Genomic DNA, 21,311 nt, shown 5'->3' with positions numbered 1-21,311 from the left:
ATGAGGATTTAAAATTGATAGATGAGAGGTGGATAGCTCAGCATCAGATATAAAAGCTGACCCTTCACCTCTACCTGTGTATATATCTGATAAGCGATATCAGCCATTGAAAACATTTATAGATAATCCCTCATATCATAACTGTTATCTTTTAAAGGGAAAAGAAATATAGTTAAAATATAGATAGAAATTCCTTTTTTAATACTTATGGTGTTGAAAGTGTGAGACTAGAATACAAATATAAATGTTACATTTTATATACATTAAAGGAATTTTCCACCTAATGTTACATATGAACTATACACGGCCTTTGGGCGTTGCTTACCACTGGATGCCCCTGTCATCCATCGTCATCATCATTTTTTTATATAGCACCAACATATTCCGTAGCGCTTTACAATTGGGGAGAAACACAGTAAACTAATAAACAAACTGGGTAAAACAGACACAGAGGTGAGAAGACCCTGCTCACAAGCTTACAATCTATGGGAGAATGGGAGTTTGATACATGAGGTTAGGTCTACATTTTGCATTTCGGCCCAGCCAGACTGCATAGGTAAAAGTGACTCATAAGCTAAATGATCCTGTCACACAACAATGTTGGTCAGGGGATAGTTGTTTTGTGTGAAATTGTGTAACGGTGGTAATAGGGTAATGTAGTGAGGTTAAGAGGGTGGTTGAGGAATATTATAAGCTTGTCTGAAGAGGTGGGTTTTCAGAGAACGCTTGAAAGTTTGTAGACAAGAGGAAAGTATTATTGTGCGAGGAAGATAATTCCATAGAGTGGGTGCTGAGATTTTTTTCCAAGCCTGGGACCACAAAGTGTAGTTCAAACAGTACCTTGCTAGGGTAACGTATGAGCAACTGTGTACCAGGAGAATGCAGGATTCGGTGATTGAAAGGATGGCAGATAACAGAGTGGTAAGACAACATACTATTAATTTTTAACTTTAGGCAAGGAAATCCTTTAATATATATACAGCACCGAATTTGACTTTTGATCCCACTAATTACTTTCCATTCCCAACGTATGATTCACACTACGATTTATAATAAGCTTTAAAAATTTACCTGGTCGGCACTATTACCAGAGACCATTGACCGCTAAACCAGGGTATTCACATTCTAGTTCACGCAAACAAATATTATGCTGGGAGTATATTTTTAAGTGTTCCGTAGTGGTGGTCTTTAACATGTGCTGTAATGTGAATGGGGGAGGCACAGTGACCAGAGGAATCAATGATACATAGGTCGCTGTGCTCTTTACAGTCTGCTTGCCTTGACCACACCATATGTAAAGGGAATGGTAAATCCTAGAGTGAACGAGTCCTGTCCACAAACACGGAAGCGTCAGGTTGGCCAATTTGCCACTGGGTAAATAAACAGACCGTGTGTATCAACCAAAATGATCAATGATTGGACAGGAATAAAAACATGGCCACAACTGGTATGTGTATTGGAGGTGATTGGCTGACTGCACTGCATAGGTCCCACGGAATACGTAATTAGCATGATTGCATAACAGTGATTATCATTGTTGAATCATGAGTTTGATTATGATCAGGGCCCTATCAGTGTGGAGTTTGTATGTTCTTCCCATGTCTGCATGGGTTTGCCCAGGTGTTCCGACTAAAACCATAACATATTGGTAGGTTAATTGGCTTTTGACTAAAATGCTAACCCTAGTGGGTGGTATGGAATTGAAATTACAAGCTCCAATGGGGCAGGAACTGTTGTGAATTATAAATAATCTCTGTACCGCCCTACATAATATGGTGCAGTATAAACAACCAATAATAATAATAATATATTGGTCCTGCTCCAAATGGATACAGAACTAATGATTTGGAGTAAATGGCTGGACCTGCCAGTGTGGGAAGCTTTAGAGGTCCAGCTTCACCTGAAGTGTACATCGTGGTGGGGAGATCCCTGACCAGAACTTATAGATAATCCCCTTGTACCCCCTTTACTTTTCTTATTTAATTAAATCAGAAATGACTCCAATGATCAGTATTTTAGGAGGCAACAGAAAAAGTTCTAATAAATAAAATGGGTGGTTAAATAAAGGATATGTGGTGATATTTTTACTTCTACTTTTTTTTTTTAAATCTTTTTATTAGTTTTTCTCAGAAGTCAGAAAAAAAAATGACAGTAACAGTAACAAACACAAAGTATACAATACCAATAACTTATTTAGATGCGTTCATATACAATCAAAATTTTAGTCCAGTGACTGAATTTGCTTAAATTATACATCGACAGTATGTATAACTTTATGCTTATAACAATTTAAAATCTATATCGAAGAGAACAAGAAAAATACGGTTTTAAGGAAAACAAAAGAAAAAGGGGGGGGGTAGTTGCCGCTTTAGCGAGCAGAAGTCAGCCAAACAGTACAGAACAATCTTTTTCCAACCTAGTAGTTGTCTGTGTCTTTTAGGGAATATAGAGGGAATAAGACTGGAGATTATTTTTGTAATTTTTCTCTGTATTCAGAGTGAACTCAAATCCTCAAAATCCGAGAGAGTAGGCAGTATCTTTCGACTCTAATAGATTTTTTTTTCATTAGGCGGGTCGAGAATTAGCTTAATTGTTTAAGAAAATACCTAGTAGTATATTCAAATAATTTATAGATATTTTGTTGGATCGAGGGTTCTAGCGACTCAATATAAGTGCCCCATTTCTTCTGAAATCTTTCTCCACCTTTTTCTATGTCTGGAAGAGTGGCTCTTCTGTCCAAATAAATAATATTCAAAATTTCAATTTTAAGCATCTCTAGAGATGGAGGCACTGGCGATGCCCAAAATCGCAGAATCAGTTTTTTTGCTTCCGTAACCAATACAGTCAGAGCAGGTAAAATCCCATAGCCGGGTAGGCGTTCCTTCCAACTGTTGAAGTCAGCCAACAAGAGGGGTTCTGCGGCTAATGCCACCCCTGATTTAAATGTGTTGTTAATAAAATCAACAACTTTATACCAACATTTCCTAATCTTCCTGCAGTTCCAGAAGTTATGTAACCAGTACTTCTACTTTTTAAGTGTTTACCTATCAGACAGAAACCCATAAATGTCACGCAAATCATCTCAGCGGGTGAGCATATAAATGTGTAATGGGGCATGCTCGAGTATAAGCGCCTTTACTGAAATACGCACCTTTCACAACACAGAAAGTGTCTCCCTCTAAGTCTTCCATTTTCCACCTTCATAAATCACTATGATCGCTGGAAGTCCCTGTAAAGTTCATGTTATGTATGCCAGAGGTATGAGCGTCTATAATACACATTTTAATATTATTCATGAAGCTCACTTCTGCTTGATTAAAATGTACATTTACAGTAGTTCAATATAGATTAAAATTCGCACTCGCACAAGGAACACTGATGCTAAATATACCAAAAAAGTTGCCTCTAATGCAAATTATTTATACATTTTCTGCTCTAAGGTCATGAGATAGTGTATGAATAAAAAGAACATGGAAGCACTTTGATAAGTGCATCAATAATCAATACATTTTATAACGTTCCATCCAATGTTGTATGGGGATTAATGTGTGTTACACAGCCACTTTGTGCATCATGTTATTCAAGGTTATAGAACAATAAAGGCTGTGGGTTCTCAGCTGTTGTCAGACTACAAGGTAGCAGAGCCGGTGTTGGATCTCCAGCGACCCTCCATGGGGGTCGGTGCCTGCACCGTGATGTCCGTTTGGAGTTTCACTTCGCCAATCACCCACTCCCCAATACTTGCTCGGAACAAGGGACTCAGAACTTAAGGAGGACTGTCGCCCACCCCAAAAAGAATATTTTTTTTTCAGGGTAGATGGGACGGTGGGGTACCCCATTAAATGTGACTCCCTTCTGCCGCGCTTACCATATTCAGCCGGCCCTGCCTGTGTACCTTGGTACGAATAGGACATACTTGCCTACTCTCCTGGAATTTCCAGGAGGCCCCTGAATTTCAGGGAGTACTCCCAGACTCCCAGAAGAGTAGGCAGCCCTCCCGGATCCTAAAAAATACCAATATTCACGGCACTGAATATCGGGGGTGGGGCTTAATCGCGTCATTAAGCGACTCCCCACGCTATTCAATGCGGTGAATTTTGGCATTTTTTAGGATCCAGGAGGTTTAGGCATTTTATAGTGGGGGCGTGGCTATGGCGGCGCAATAACTCCACCCTGTCACGTGACCTGTCCTCCTGGAGGACAGAGTCAAAAAGTCGGCAACTATGGAATGGGATCTTAAATTAATGCTGCTGACACCATTAGCAAGAGCAACGGTAGCAGCCAAAGTGAGGCGGAGAACCAAAGAGGTATTCAGTGCTACAATCTAAGACACACATACATGCTTAACCCTTTTTCCGACATAAATGTGTTTTTTTTAGTCTCTGATACAGGCAGTGCATGCTGGGATTTGTAGTTCCTTAGTAGCTGGCGAGTCACAGGTGTAAATGAGAATCAAGGTATGGAAAAGGTTAGTTTAGGGGACTTCCTTATTTATTTGGAAGCCGCAGAGATTTTTTCTTCCCCGAAAATCATTTTGTTTTCACATGTCCTAAGAGATGATAGTTATAAGACATTGGCCTATAATTGGAGTGAGAGGTGTTTTGCACCTTCCAAACACACTTATATGGGAAAGTAAATTTATAGGTGCATTTCAAGCAATGTAAAAAATAAATAAATATTTAAGTGTTCCATAGTGAGACATGTAATACAGACCGTTCTGTTGTCCCGTCACTGTGATTATTTATGTAACATATAAATGAGGATCAAGCAGTAGTGAAGAGAAGAAGGAAAATGTGAAATTAATAAAGGAGAGGGGCTCTAAAGCGTCATTTTTTAAGTTTTTTCCACCATATGCATTTCCATTTGTACCCGGAATCCAGTAAAATGTTGCACAGATCATTTAACGGGGGCAGTTCCAAAAATTTAAATATGGGCATGTACCTTGTAAAGGCAAAGCAAATGTATGCCCGCATATTTTCTGATTCATAAATGACCCTTAACAAATAATATTTGCTAGGATTCCAAGGGGATATATTTACTAAACTGCGGGTTTGAAAAAGTAGAGATGTTGCCTATAGCAACCAATTTTAGTACATTCTACTAAATGATAACTAGAATCTGATTGGTTGCTATAGGCAACATCTCTACTTTTTCAAACCCGCAGTTTAGTAAACATACCCCCAGGTATAAATGTACAGTATATTAGCCTTTACTAGTGGGCAGTAACCAGCTGAAGTAATGTAAGCCTTGCCCAGTATTCCACAATATGGGGTCAAGTTCACACTTGGTCTAGTGTCTAGTACACTTTTTGTTTTTTTGTTTTTTTTTGTGCATTTTGGTCTTTTCCAAAATATAATACCACATGTGCTGGATAAAGGGGCACGAGCTTAAAGGTTCTTCCCCTTGACCGTCTCACTTCCCAATAAGCAGCAGTATGTTCGGGTTCCATTCAGACACAAAGATGTAGGACATTTCTGTTATTTTATTTTTTTCTTGTGTTGCTTGCTGATAGCAATTCTTGTGATTTTATTTTACTGTATTGCTCTTGGCTTGATGCTTTTGTTTTCCCTCTATCTATCCTTTATCCCCATCTTACCCATTCTCTGACATTTTATCAGTACAGTACTTTGAAATACTTTAAAAAATAATTTAAAAACAAGTTTGTCAATTTAAGGATCTTCATATTTAAAGGGGATAAATAAAATGCCCAGGCCGCATTCCGATATATAAAGCAACTAACTGGTTAACTCGACAGCAGCGGGAGTACCTGGCTAACGAGGGCGTCCCAGGTTTGGATGTGAGCGTCACATGATCGTAACGTTAACATACTTTTTCAGGTGCAGTTTTTTACTGAAATATTTGCCTTTCAACATGTTTTTTTTAAACTTTTCAAGATTAACTCTAATTTTGTTATTTTGGTTTTAAACATTAAAGTGGGGATTTATTAAGAAACATGCCTCTTATCTGCCTCTATACTTGCCTTTGTTTTAATAAAATAATGATTGCTTATTTTCGCCACACGCTCAGCGTATAGCATGGAAGGTAATCCCTTACTTATGGTAAATAATTGTACTTTTCCAACAGAGCTTTCATCTACAGGACTAATGTTTCTCTAGTTAGGTTTTTTTTCCCTTCACACTATGAAGTCTCAAACAAAATATTACAATTATACTTTAAGATTAAGAGTCTAGGCTAAGATCGCCTGACAAAACTATAACATTAGTTAAAGGGACAGTTAAACTAAAACCATAAACGAATCCGTTATTTAGAATCATCTTGTAAAATTCACAAATATATAAAAGCTATTGTACCCTCACAATGGTTAAAATATTTTACGTGTATTATATGGTATTATACTGTTCTGTGTAATTATTGTGTTAATAGTCAATCATTTTGGCTCTGAAAGTTTCTCCTTGCTGTCTGTGAGTTGCTTTAAAAAGTTTTGGACGTAGATTTTGACCCTGTATCTATCATTATAAGTAGAGATGGTCACTGACCCCCGTGTTTTGGTTTTGTGTTCAGTTTTGGATCTGGATTACCTTCGTGTTTTGGTTTTGGTTTTGCAAAATCGCCCTTGCATGTTTTTGTTTTGTTTTTGCTATTTTCAAAAAAAAAATACCATTTTTTTGGTCTAAAATAACCTAATTTAGTGCTCCACCAGCTTCTTAGATAAGTGGGGTAATTCTAAAGCTAATAAATTATGAAAAAAAACAGTTTAATCCCTGGTAGGTCGTCCTTAATTCGAACACTTGTCTGCAAATTATACAAACATACCTGGTTGTCTACCTCCTCCATCTTTGATTATTGCCAATGTAGCCATCGTCTTTGGGTGTATATTACACCCTACACTTGTAGTTGTATATTAAAAAAGCAGCCTGCGCAGACTGTGGAACTAGAAAGTAAAATTAAATGGACCACGGTAGTTCGGTGGCTATCTATGCCCCCCTCCCCCCCTCCACTTGTAGTTGAATATAAAAAAAGCAGCCTGCACAGCCTGTGGAACTAGAAAGTAAAATTAAATGGACCATGGTAGTTTGGTGGGTATCTATGCCTCCCCCCCCTGCCCACCACTTGTGGTTGAATATAAAAAAAAGCAGCCTGCACAGACTGTGGAACTAGAAATTCGAATATACAAAGAAATGGACAAAGGCAGTTAGGTATCTGTCTGCATCAGACTCCCCTCCCATCCACTTGTAGTAAAATAGAAAAAAAAGCAGCCTGCATAGACTGTAGAACTAGAAATTCGAATATACAAAGAAATGGACAAAGGCAGTTTGGTATCTGTCTGCATCAGATCCCCTTTCCACTAGGAGTAAAATAGAAAACTATTCAGCCGTTATATAATCTAGAATATAAATGGAAATTGAGAAAGACAATTTGGTATCTGTCTGCATCATAATCATCAACATCCTCATTAGCGCCCTTGTCACCTCCACAAATCTCCCTCTCATCCTCTTCTATTTGCAAAGTGGCATCCTCAATTTGTGTATCACCGGCTACACTCGGGCTGTTCAGGTACACATCAGCAGAACTGCTGAAAGGGCCCTTCTTTATGGGTACACTAACAGAATGCTCACGATTAGACATACCACTGTTGGATGGACTCTTGTGTCATTTGTGAATCAGAGCAAACATTATCCTCTAATGTCTTACTGTTATCTTGCAGCTCGGCTTTGACGCATAGCAGTAGTTGTGCACCAATTGTAGGCTCTGTAACTTTTTGGGATCTGCCACTAATAGCCAAAGGTGAAGGCCTCATTCTCTCTTTGCCACTGCGTGTGTAGAATGGCATGTTGGCAATTTTTTTTTTTAATCGGCACTTAACTTTTGCTCAGTAACACTTCTTTTTCACTTCAACACAGTATAATTTTTTTTTGTTTGTTTTTTTGGACTAATTAAGAAACACTGTGTAGTTTGACATCGCCTTGCCCAGATGATCTACTGGGAACACTAACATCAGGACTGGTGACAGAACCTGGTTGCTCATTCTGATCATATGTGGACTGCTTTGAATCCATTCTGAGCCCAAAGCACTGTGGAGTGCTAAAAATTATTTGGTAAGAAACTGTGAACAGATAGTAATTTTGACAGCCAGAAATATTTATGCACAATTATGGGGGACACCCCAAAAGCACTGGGGAGTGCTAAAAATTATTTGGTAGAAACTGCTGACAGATAGTAATTTTGACAGCCAGAAATATTTATGCACAATTATGGGGGACACCCCCAAAAGCACTGGGGAGTGCCAAATATTGAAAAAAAAAATCCTCTATCCTCCTCTCTTCTGTAGCGATTTTTGGTAGCTCAATTGGAATAAGAATATTGTATTCTCTGTCCCTGCTCTAATCAGCCTGTGACTACACCCTGCTCTCTCCCTCTGTCAAATGGCGATGGATTGCTGTGGAGGCGTGTATTTATCATCTTCAAGTATCGCGAGAACCGAGCCCCGAGATCCGACGACGTCACGATGACGTTCGGCCTCGATTTGGATTCCGAGCGGCTCGGTACTCGGATACCCAAAGTTCGGGTGGGTTCGGTTCTCGGGGAACCGGACCCACCCATCTCTAAATCTCTAATTATAAGTGATAACCATTGTCATTCCAGCTTTACTAATAAGTTAATAAAAACTGAGACGTGAATTTACAAATACAAGGACTGATATAGGATTGAATGCAACTTGGGCGTAACTTACGGTCAAAAATTGCGCATGCAAAAAAGCGTATTTTAGCTCATTTGTTGAGTCAGATGCAGACAGTCCTGCATAGGTTTGTGTAATTTACACTTATATATGCTATATAAAATCTCTATTACATACATTCAACATAGCGTTTTATACCTGTGTCCTGATACGCTGCTTGGGAAACAATGCTATATGCACTCATTTTAGTTAAAGACATTTTTAAAAGGTACCGTCTGTGACCAAAGTTCTAATATGTTTATTTGTAACAAGCTCTTGAATCTTTAACTTTTACATGTTTTAATATTGTTTGCTTTTTTCCTAATATAAAGCCACATTTTAGTTTAGCGGCCCTTTAAGTTTTGCTTCCTTTAAACACAAAGTGCCATATCTTCACATCTAATCGCCATTAATAAATACAAGCGTCGTCTGTTATCTGCAGTACTGTACATTACCCTTCTAGGCAGAGATGATAACAGGTTGTGAGAGGGTGGCAAAGCTTCCGATAATCCCAAAGGCCTTAGATGAAATGTGATGAAAGAGTTAGAAAGGTTAAGAGGTAATCTCGTATTCTTTAGAAACTTTGTAATTATTTGTTATTATTATAACGTGACCTCTTGTTTTATTTGTCTTCCAGGATTGGCGACTTTCACAGCGCACCGGTTTTTGTTGACTGCCTGCACAGCTGGAGGTTGTACAAACAGTTCCCAAGTCACCCTGCTCACTGCACAACTGCCCCCGGAATACCTGTCTCCTCCAGTACTTAGGGTCTTGGATTCCAGTCGTATACACGTTCAGTATGTAACCACTGTGTACTGTATTACCAATGTGCTCCTATTTATGTAATACAGTGTGTGCAAAATACATCATTAATGAAAATCACAGGAATCTTAATGAACTATGTAAACTCATAGGCAAACCGAGGAAAGGGGGGGGGGGGGTTCCTAGTGCCTGGAAACCCCCCTCCAAGCCTGGGACACTATAATTGAGGTGCCTGGACCCTGTCCCCGCTTCACACGGCTCTGCTTGAAAAGGGAGATCTGCGTGCACCTAACAATAGTGCATGCAGCATTGCCCATGTATATTATGGGGATAGGAAGAGTTGGAGAGCAGCCAAGCCCTGTCTAAAATTATAGCCACACCCCCATGCATGCTAGTCACACCCACTGGTGGAGTGCTGTGGAAACCCCCCTCTACAAATCCTGTGTTTGCCCCTGAAACTATATATTTGCAGACATGCCCACGGTTATCCAAATATCAGTCCAGTTATAGTGAGAAATGTTCATGCTAGAGAAAAAATATTTTCCTTTTATTCCCAGGCAGGGTTAACTTAAAATGTAAAAGTTAAAGTTACATTAACATTCCCCCATTACAATGACATAATTACAGATCTAGTGCTAAGCCGGAAGTGTACAAACCCAATATGATGATTAGATATTTGCTCTCAGATTGCATGGCCAAGGATTTGATGGTCAAGGATTTGCCTTGGCATTCAGCCCCTATGTCTTTATTGCAATCATTATCATGGGTTTGTTGGTCCGTTTGTATGCTCTGGAGATGTTCGTAAAGCTGGTCATGGGTCTGTTGTGTTATGCAATCCTGGGGATCTAAGGGGGCTTTCTATACATTGCATGAAAAATATACACAAATTATGCAAAGACAGAAAAAATGTCCGAAATATATATATTATATGACTGTATTACGGTGGGTGACTTCCATCATCAAAGCAGCGGATAGCGTGATAAGTTGTGTTAGAACAAACAGGAAATCCTGAGCATAGAACATTGTCTATAAATAGACTGTAAATTAGTGTAAATGCATTTAAGCTGCATGCGTACTAATGTATGCACAAATGATGGATTAGTATTACACAGTTTTATGTGTTGTTTAGTATTTTTCATGAAATTTTCAATTTCTGGAATTTATAAACAAGCCAGCCTGGTTCTGCCAAAATCTAAACTAAGACCAAAACATGAGGATAGTTTTGAAATTAGTGTGTGCTCCACATACCGCTGCTCCAAACAATAGAAATAGACATTATTTTAACCGCAAGGTAAACGCATCGAGTGGCGTCCATTGACTTCTCACACAGGAGTAAAACCGCTAATTATCAACCGCACATTTGCCGTGGAACGTACAGTTTCTCTGGCATTTGAATTTGCTTTGTTCTAACACCAGTGAGTCCCCGGCCTAAGACACCACTGTGTGTATTACTCGCTACATTCTGGGTAACTAAGTCCAGGAATTACTTTATCTTAGTACCTGTAGCTGTTTTCTGTTTGTTTTTGGCCTTTTTTGCTACAGTGATTCATTGAGTGTGACTGTTTCTTCACTGCTCAAGTAAACCTGTATCTTTTGTGTACATAAAGAGAGCACGAGTTCTGGGAATGCCAGTGTTTGTGCCACACGTGGTAAAATGTATTTAGCTGTCTGGAAAGCAACATATGCCACGTGTAATGAGGTCAGAATAATGTAGTTTATCATTGCTTAGGTGGAAGGAGCCAAAGACCATCAATGGAGTTCTTGAACGTTATTTGTTACATAGCACCGATGATGTGACCAATGAAAGGGCATGGAACACTGTCTATAACAGCACTGATCTGTTTCTGGATTACACCATCCAGGGATTAACGCCAGGAACCAGATATTTCATAACAATGAGTGTAAGTATTCTGGTCAAACAATAAATATTCCTCATCTGATCATACAAATAATATATCTAAATGAATGTGATTTCAATATTAACAATACATATCTAAAATAATTTAAAATATGGACAATAACCTATAGAAAATGTAGGAATTGGTTCTCAAAATTTGATTGGTGAACTCGGCACAAAGCTGCTTATTTTTGGGACCTCCCTTCCTGTAGATCCCAGAGGGTAGGTTCAAGGGGCGAATGCAGTGATCCCGCACAAGTCTGCGCAATGCCGCAATTTGTGTCTTCACACTGTGGGGGGGGGCAGTATGACTCGTTTTGTAGCAAATTGCGTCTTCAAGCCCCCACCCACTTCACTAGGGGAGGGGACGGGATCCAGGAGAGTAGGCAATGTGTCCAATCACTATATTCTGACTTCATCATCATCATCTATTTATTTATATAGCGCCACTAATTCCGTAGTGCTGTACAGAGAATTCAATCACAGCAGTCCCTGCCCCATTGGAGCTTACAATCTAAATCCCCCAACACACACACACGCAGACCGAGAGGGACTAAGGGCAATTTAATAGCAGCCAATTAACCTATCAGTATGTTTTTGGAGTGTGGGAGGAAACCGGAGCACCCAGAGGAAACCCACACAAATACGGGGAGACCATACAAACTCCACACAGATAAGGCCATGATCAGGAATCAAACTCATGACCTCAGTGCCGTGAGGCAGAAGTGCTGACCACTAAGCCACCATTACCGATTTTACATGGCCATGGTCGACCTACTTATGTACCCTTGTCACCTACAGTGATGAAAGCCATGTTTTGGCATGAACCAATATTCTTGATTCCAGTTATGTCATTGAGGCAATTCATGACTAATATCCATAAGGCAGTCATTCCTGGTGAATGGATAGGTTGCATTTCCATGAATATTGGTCCAGCCCACACAATGGCTGCTTTCACTGTGTGTAGATGTCAATTGTGCTTTGATTGGCGGATCTGGGGACACATTTACTTTTAAAACAGTTATTTATGATATTAGTGGTATTAATTTTATGCTTAACCTATGTTGTTTTGAACATTCTTTATTTTTACTTTTAACAGTCAAAATCAGTTTAACAAATGTGCCAAAGTTTACCTACTTTATTCAGACATTTTTTACTTAACTTAGAAATCTATATATGGATATTTGTTTTGATGAATACCATAAGAAATATTCCACCCTTGATTACGAATAAATTTACATTGATGTGGATAGCATGCATACATTTATCCCGCTCCGTATGCACTCGAGTTTTTCTAAATATATTCTCACTTGAACAGTAAATTGTAAAAACTGTTCCTGGCAATTAAAAATTAGACGAAAAAAAATTATTCAATACACTGCGCAAGATCATCTGCATATCCTTTGTGCCTAATCCGGAGATTGCATAGGTAACGTTTAATATGAATCAATCTAGCATTTTACCTTATGTCTGCGTCTAAAAATATATTGGATAGCTCCTAGTGAACATTCATTAATTTAATTGCGGTAGGGTCATTTAAAGATCATAGTAATGTCTTGATTCAGCTAAGCAACTTCCAGAGGGGAATGTAAAGAACTGAACAAGCTGCGTCCTTACGGGGGTATTTTAAAGGCCCACTAAAATTAAAATGCGATGAAAGACTTTATAAAAACAGCGCTTGCTAAAAAAAAATAAAAAATCAACTTTTTGGTTTGTAAAAATGCTATTTATAGTAGTACGTGTGTGTTTTCTTCTAGTATAGGAAGCATTCACTGAAATCTTTTATTTTTTGACATCAGGAGAGCTAAATAGAGCTAAAAAAAAGAGCTGAATAGCTAAATAGAGCTGAAAAGTGCTGTATTTATAGTTCAAAACCATTTTCTGTGCATACAGTTAGAGGGGAAAAGCAGGCAAAAATACTGCCTATCTCACCCTTGACACTAACTCTCATCCACTCTTTCATTATCTCCCACCTTGACTATTGTAACCACCTCTCTGGCCTCCCTCTCACCCGTCTTCCCCACTTCAATCCATCCTCAACGCTATGGCGACACTGGTTGTCTTCTCCTTCCATCACACACCTGCCTTCCTGCTCTGTCAAAGTCTACAATGGCTCCCCATTCTCTAGAAAATCCAATTCAAACTCCTCACCTTCTCCTGCAAAGCCCCCGGCCCCTCTTCTCCTTCTTTTCTGCTCTATGACCGCATCTCACTTCACCCTCCCTCCTGCCTTCCCCTGTCTGCTAATGTACAGTCTCTCGTCTCCGCACGGATCGCCACATCCTATACCTGCCTCCAAGACTACTCCTGTGCCCCTCTACAACCATGGAAGACATTTCTACAACCAGTCAGGCTCTCCACCAGTATTCAAAGTTTTAAATACTCTTTAGAAACCCATCAAATTTTCCCGGTCTCCCATCATCATCATCATCATCATCATCATCACCACCATTTATTTATATAGCACCATTAATTCCATAGTGCTGTACAGAGAACTCGCTCACATCAGTCCCTGCCCCATTGGAGCTTACAGTCTAAATTCCCTAACACACACTAGGGGCAATTTTTTAGCAGCCAATTAACCTACCAGTATGTTTTTGGAGTGTGGGAGGAAACCGGAGCACCCGGAGGAAACCCACGCAAACACGGGGAGAACATACAAACTCCACACAGATAAGGCCATGGTCGGGAATCGAACTCATGACCCCAGTGCTGTAAGGAAGAAGTGCTAACCACTTAGCCACCGTGTTTCCATCTGATTCCACTCTCCCTGGCCCAGCCTGCCTCTGCCCACATTCTCACTCAGTGCTGCACTCCCTCGTCTCAACTCCTGTTGTCTTCTCTGCTCCCACCTTGTCCAACTGTTTATCCTTGTATTATGTTTCTTGTGTGTTCTGTGTTACAATTTATGCTTGTTCTATACCTTGCCTTGGACTTCTTATGTACTTTTCTTATGTACTGTGGTTTCCACACTGAATAATAATAATAATTAATAAATGCATTACATTGTTTAAAGTGCTTACATCTAGAGTGGTTAGGATTGCTGCCTCTTAGTGCTGGGGTACTGGGTTTAATTGTGACCAAGGTACTGCCTGTATGGATCTTTTATTAGTTCCCATTGTATAAAGACATACCAAATTGGCCCTGCCGTGTGCTAGTATTGGCACCCACTGGTAGATAGGTTAGATTGTAAGCTTTATTGGGGCAAAAACTGATGGGACTGATTGTACAGTGCTGCGGAATGTGTTGGTGCTATGTAGATATTTTTTTTTCAATATTATGCTATTTGTAATGGTTTTATTGAAAATATTGCATTATAATATATTGGAGTAAGTCATCTAAATAAATAAATCAGAACTAAACTGAAAATATGTACAGTAAATAAATATGGAGAATTAAACATATTCAAAATAACTTTGAAACATATTAGCCATATATATATATATATATATATATATATATATATATATATAATACAGGCACCATAGATAAACAGGTCATGATCAGACAACACAAAAATCTCTTAATTGAAATATATATCATAAAAAGTAAAATCACAGATATAGTGCAAAAGAAATAAGCAGATATAAACTAAAAGCACAACATATACTTACAGTAGCTATAAGACAATCGCATATCTGCAATATGAGGGGAGAAGTGTATATAAATCATGACAAACGTTTGTCAAAGACAAACTTAACAAAGAGGTCATTTATCTTCTTTATATTTTATATTAGGCCAACTGGGTTAGGCTGAATGGCCCTATAAAACAATAAGGGTTATTTATTAAAAGTTTAGAAGAGTAAACTATGTGCACTATGTCCGTCAAGTGTCCATATCAGCCATTACCTTTGATTAATCTAGTGCACGTTAGACAAGAATACAAATATTCGGTTCCTCTAGGTCACTGCACGTTTGTTTTCTGGCAACGAGGGACTGTACCCTGGCTCCAGTAGAGGAAATAACCACCTTCATTGGTTCTAATACAATAGAAGCACAAAGAATCGCAAAACAGTGCAAAGATACTTGATGAAAACTCCAACAGGAGTGTGTTAAATTCATGGGGCACTATGCTCCACACGGCAGTAGTATGGGTGTTGCACTCACCTGCCACTGGTACATGAGGCAGTGCAAGTTTGGCGAATAAGAGGGTCAGGGGCACGACCCATCCCAATTCCATAAATTGGTATGTCTGGTCTGTCTGGCTGCCTGATCTTGATCTGTGACCCTACTACCCTTCCATTCAGTGAACTTCTTGCTCATTTGATTCCTCTCTGGCTACTGTCTCTCTGTATTTTGTTCCTGCCTCTCAGTTACATCAGGCATGAGATTCCTTTTCTACCTGCTTAAGCTAGTTCCCATAGACACTGATCTTGATTCCATAACCCCATTGTCACTGACCAACAGTACTAAGTTATATCTACCTTGCCTGAGCATTTATAATAATAACCGTGTCTGATCTTACTTGGCCCCTTATAGGCATGTTCAGGAGGAGGATGTACAACGAGTGACATCACTCAGGCTTACACAGAAGAAGGTGTTCCAGAGGGTGTCAACACGCTGAAAATCCAGTCACATTTGCCCAATTCTTTCAATATCTCTTGGTCCAAGCCACAACGCCCAAATGGTAACGAGGTGTTTTATGATGGAAAGAACCAAAATTACTACTTACTTGATTAATGCTAATGTATATCATTATATGTATCTTGATTAATATTTACAGACTGTAACCCCCTTAATGGCCATGTTATAGACACTTCCATGTTTACTATTTTTTATATTTTGTTTTATCAGTGATATACCCATGTAACCTGGGCAACTGAACTTAAAATAGTTGATCTAATTTGACCTGTTTAATTTGTACCCTTATCACAATTGTATTAAAATTACCACCTATCGTATTTACTTTTAAAGGTCAACGTTACACATAAAAAACTTAATAATGTGTCACTCAGGGCCTGATTCATTAAGGATCTTAACTGAAGAAACTTCTTATTTCAGTCTCCTGGACAAAACCATGTTACAATGCAAGGGGTGCAAATTAGTATTCTGTTTTGCACATAAGTTAAATACTGACTGTTTTTTCATGTAGCACACAAATACTTGATAGCTTATTTGTACACTGAAATTTAAAGTTGATATTTGTGTGCTGCATGAAAAAACAGTCAGTATTTAACTTATGTACAAAACAGAATACTAATTTGCACCCCTTGCATTGTAACATGGTTTTGTCCAGGAGACTGAAATAAGAAGTTTCTTAAGTTAAGATCCTTAATGAATTAGGCCCTCAGATATTAGTGCATTTATATTTCTTTATCTTAGCAAGTTCCATGTAAAAGCAGCTTTGAAGAGGATGTGGTGGAACCAACAAGTAGTAACTCAGAACATTGGAATATATAACAACACAAATAGTGACAGAGGCATATACACTATAAGTAGGAATTTCCATAACATGACACAGCTGTAACAAGAGTGTGTTGTGTCTGACAGCCAAACCACAGGTCGAGAACTCAGTCTAGTTATGTTTTTTCTGCCTAAAATAGCTCAAATTCTCTTTTAGGAGAAACCTCTCTGATACTGATAAGCTCAATGAGGTTGATCAAAGGTGCCAAATTGGGGTAGATTTATCAAACCTTCTAAAAAGGAAAAGTGGAGGTGTTGTCCATAGCAACCAATCATATTCTAGCTATAATTCTCTAGGATGCGCTAGATAAATGATAGCTACTCTCTGATTGGTTGCTATGGACAACACCTCCACTTATCCTTTTTAGAATGTTTGATAAATCTAACTTCTGTGCACAAGGTACAAACCATCGCCCGATTTCTATTTGTACCCTTATTATTAAATTATACCTCTCTCGATTTCTTGCAAAGAACTGCTCATATGAACCTCATTAAGGTATTAATTAACACTGAAGTGTAAATTAAAATAATGGCTTTCTACATTTTATAGTGTAATATTTGTGGAGCTTATCATTTTAAATGTAAAATATTAAAGCTATTGTCTCAATGATATCATTGGTTACTAGTGACCAATAGGCTCCATTTTCATGAATATTTCAGTTCCAAGCCACAAAATGGCTGCCTCCACCTTGAATAGGAGATATGTACATTTTAAGATTTGTTCCCAGTGCTATAAATATTTGTTACAGTAACTATAACCACACATTTCAGTTATAAATTTGCAGAGTGTCAAAGCTTAGATTTATATTATTTAGCAGAATGAAATGTCGGGAGTTTAACAATGAATCTTTTATTGTGTAGCAATAAGCAATGAGCAGAAAAACGTCCATCTCCAAGGACTGAAGTGTGGCAAAATCCATTTGCAAGACGCTTAACATTTGCCTTAAATAATGCAGCGGTCACAAGCTTAAGTCACAACAACTTCATATTTAGACTTCGGAATGTTGGATGGAACCTTTTAACAGTTTACAGGTGTCACATATTACATTCTTGTTTAGTAAGACACTTGCTGACTAAATACCCAACATACAGTATTCATCAATTGTTACAATAACAAGTGCGTGCTAGGGAAAAGTATTAAGGCTTGGACACAAGGGCATTTTGTTTCTTCTTTTTTCTTCTGCTTTTTGTGTTTTGCTTTCATTTGTTTGTTTTTTGTTTTTGTATTTTTTTGCTGCTTTTTGTGTTTTGCTTTCATTTGTTTGTTTTTTGTTTTTGTATTATTTTGCTGCTTTTTATGTTTTCTTTTCATTTGTTTGTTTTTTGTTTTTGTATTTTTTTGCTGCTGCTTTTTTCCTTTTTTCTGTTTTGTTTTATTTTTTCTACATTGTTTTTTTCTTTGTTTCTCCCTTTCTCCTTTTAGATTACTCAGATTCCAATTAAAAGGAACAGCCTATACTGGAGTAGTGTTTCTGGGCAGGTGTATTTGTCCCAGGTGTCTACATGTTTTAAAAAACCCAGGGAGATTGCTTTGTGGTTGAAGGAGCTTCCTTATGAGTGCGTTAAGTTTTAGGAAAAAAATGGTAAGGGTTCCTGGGGTGTAAATGGAGAGAGAAGGGTGGGCTCCATTTACAGTCCAGTTTTGCCAGTCTGACAGCAGACAGGTTAAAGGTTACACCTGTAAGAGGTGTTTAAAAGGATGTCAGATCAGTCTCAGTTGCTTTCTGACTGGGGAAGTGACTGCAGAGTCTGCAAAAGAGAAATTCTGATATTGGTTGTGAATAGCTGTATGTGCTGGTATTTCTTATGTTTTTGCGATAGTCAGGAATGACGTGTTTAGTTAGTGCTGGACAGGCAAGGTGTTATTTTGAAGTTTTCTTTATTTTTTCTGTTTAATAAAACTGGCTTAGGCCAGTTGTACCAAAACCTTGGACTTGTATGACTTCTCTGATGCTACCATCTGCCCCAAGAGATGGCACCTGTTCCCCTAACCCTGTATATATATATATATATATATATATATATACACACAAGTTAACCCGTGCATGATACTCATGCATTCTAGTCAAATCAAGCTACTTAAGGTGTTAAAAAGTTTCTTGTCATGCATTTGGGGCTAGGCCAGGCCTTCTCAGGGGAAGAGCGTTACTTCCCGACGCAAGCGCCCTTTTTTAACGTGGTTTTGTCCACATGTCACCACCTCATCATTTTTCTCCATCACCTCATCCTTCATCTTTATCGCCACATCTATCCAGATGTCTATCCAGACACAGGGATCTCTCTCAGCGGTCCTGAGTATCACACTCCTCTCGCTCTGTCACCCCCGGCAACCACCAACCACTCCCAACTGTCACCCCCGGCAACCACCAACCACTCCCAACTGTCACTTCTCCTTCAAGAAATATATATATATTTTTTAAAATCTTTATAAACACTTTTAACAATTAACAAATTAAATTAACAAATTAAAAACATCTTAGTATACCAATTTTTTTTTACACACACACACTAAGAATTTAGTAGGTCAGTGTATAACTCCGCCCAGCAGGTGGCGCTGCAGCAAATTTCAGCCCTTTCTGAGTTTTTTTTTCCACACACACTAAGAATTTAGTAGGTCAGTGTATAACTTCACCCAGCAGGTGGCGCTGCAGCTTGTTTTTTTTTTTTTTACACACACAGACACACGCCACTAGGCTTTTATATAGTAGATATATATATATATATATATATATATATATATATATATATATATATTAGCCTCTAATGTACACCTTTTCCAATGTAAACAATTTCTGTCTAACCTATATTTATAATGTAGCCCTTCCATTGCCTTTGTAAATGTGACCTGCCATCTCTGAACCCCTTTGGGTTCTTTTATGTCTTACTTACAGTGAAGGGCCCAAAACTGTAGCCCATATTCAAGAGAAGCTTAAGTAGTGGTAATACCATCTCAGTTTTCTTCCACAGTATTCCATTTTGGGGTAGTTTTATCAAACCTTCTAAAAAGTAAAAATGGAGATGTTGCCTATAGCAATTAATCAAATTCTAGCTATCATTCTCTGGAATGTATTAGCTAAATGATAGCTAGAATCTGATTGGTTGTTAAGGACAAAACCTCCACTTTTTCGTTTTAGAAGGATTGATAAATCTACCCCTTACTGTGCAAGTAAATGTAACTTTGAAATTATACAACAAATTACCTGTTTTTAACCACATATAAAGCCAAATAAAACACGTGGAAAGAAAATCTAGTTCCCTTTTGAAACGTACTGTACAATCCTGTGTATTTTTCAGAGACAGTTTAGGAAGTTGCTGGTTTCATTGTTTAACTAAATGCAATTTTGAGAGTGAAAGGCAGATTGATATTTTTCTTAGTTTTAGCATATGAGGCTTTGAAATGGTTGCTATATATCTTGCATGTCCTTGTCTTAATTCATATGAGCATACGCATACAAAGTAGGCTATGAAATAAAATCTGCTCAAGTTTCCCAAATATATTGTAAGGTTGCTTTGACTGATATAACCCAGGTGCCCTTGAAAAGCATTGAAGTACGGACATGCATTTTGCTGGAAGAGAAATTATCTTCACCTGGATTACTGTTTTATTCAATGGCTAAAAGGGTTTGTGTTTTTGATCAAAGTTAACGAGAACCCTGGATCATTGCTCTGTGAAAATATGCTGCTCAGGATAATAATGGGGTCCTAGCCTATGCATTCAAAATCAGGCTGAAAACAAGGGGAATTTAGTAAATCTATTTTAATTTTGTTATATGAATCACCTGCAGATGCACATTACATTGTCTAAGCAGAACTGTATTTACCATATAGACCAACTTCCTAGTGAATTAATAGGCTTGAATATTGAATATTGTTTTCCCCTAGCCCACAAAATGGCCGCCTGCCTCAGTGATGTCAATATTTCCTATTGAACTGACAAAATGGCTGCCACTACTATGAGTATGCAATGGATACACTTTAGTAGAGGCTATATATATATATATATATATATATATATATATATATATATATATATATATATATATATAAAACTGTCTTGTATTTATTAGAGGATTTAAGTTAACCATTTTTGTTTTAGGCATTATAACGTCTTACGGGTTGTACATGGACGGAATCTTAATGCAGAATTCTTCCCATCAAAGTTATTTTGTGGATGGTTTGGCTCCCTGGAGCAAACATTCCTTCAGGCTCCAGGCTTGTACTGCAAAAGGATGTGCCTTAGGTGAAGAGGTAAGAAAATGGCAGGTTAACCAGTTCTGGGAATTCTATAGCACTAATATTGTTTAGTGAAAAAGTTTCTTTATTTTGAAAATAATTTTTTTAAAAGCACACTGCTAGAAAAAAATAAAAATGAATTATACATAAAAATATTTACAAAAATGTGGTAGAGGGGATAGATCTATATTTTCTTGCCTTTCCTTAGTGTCAGAACTAGAGGAATGTCAGCAAATTTCAGCAAATTCTGGGTTGGTTTACTTATGCTTCTAAAAATGAAAAGTGGAGGTGTTGCCCATAGCAACCAATCAGATAAATAGTACATTCTAGAATATGATA

The 21,311-nt window shown here is 38.1% G+C and overlaps 1 protein-coding gene across 1 annotated transcript in view; it reads left to right on the top strand.

The window, feature by feature from the left end:
• The window catches only part of USH2A (usherin), a 558,840-nt gene that overhangs the window by 284,107 nt on the left and 253,422 nt on the right, over positions 1 to 21,311 (top strand). Inside the window, exons 33-36 of the mRNA XM_075204257.1 lie at positions 9,315 to 9,474; positions 11,169 to 11,340; positions 15,816 to 15,963; positions 20,836 to 20,987. Coding sequence (XP_075060358.1) covers positions 9,315 to 9,474; positions 11,169 to 11,340; positions 15,816 to 15,963; positions 20,836 to 20,987 — 632 coding nt within the window. The remainder of the gene's footprint in view (positions 1 to 9,314; positions 9,475 to 11,168; positions 11,341 to 15,815; positions 15,964 to 20,835; positions 20,988 to 21,311) is intronic.

Source organism: Mixophyes fleayi, chromosome 3, assembly GCF_038048845.1.
Source record: "Mixophyes fleayi isolate aMixFle1 chromosome 3, aMixFle1.hap1, whole genome shotgun sequence".
Lineage (NCBI taxonomy): Eukaryota > Metazoa > Chordata > Amphibia > Anura > Limnodynastidae > Mixophyes > Mixophyes fleayi.
This window is presented reverse-complemented; position numbering and strand designations above follow the sequence as displayed.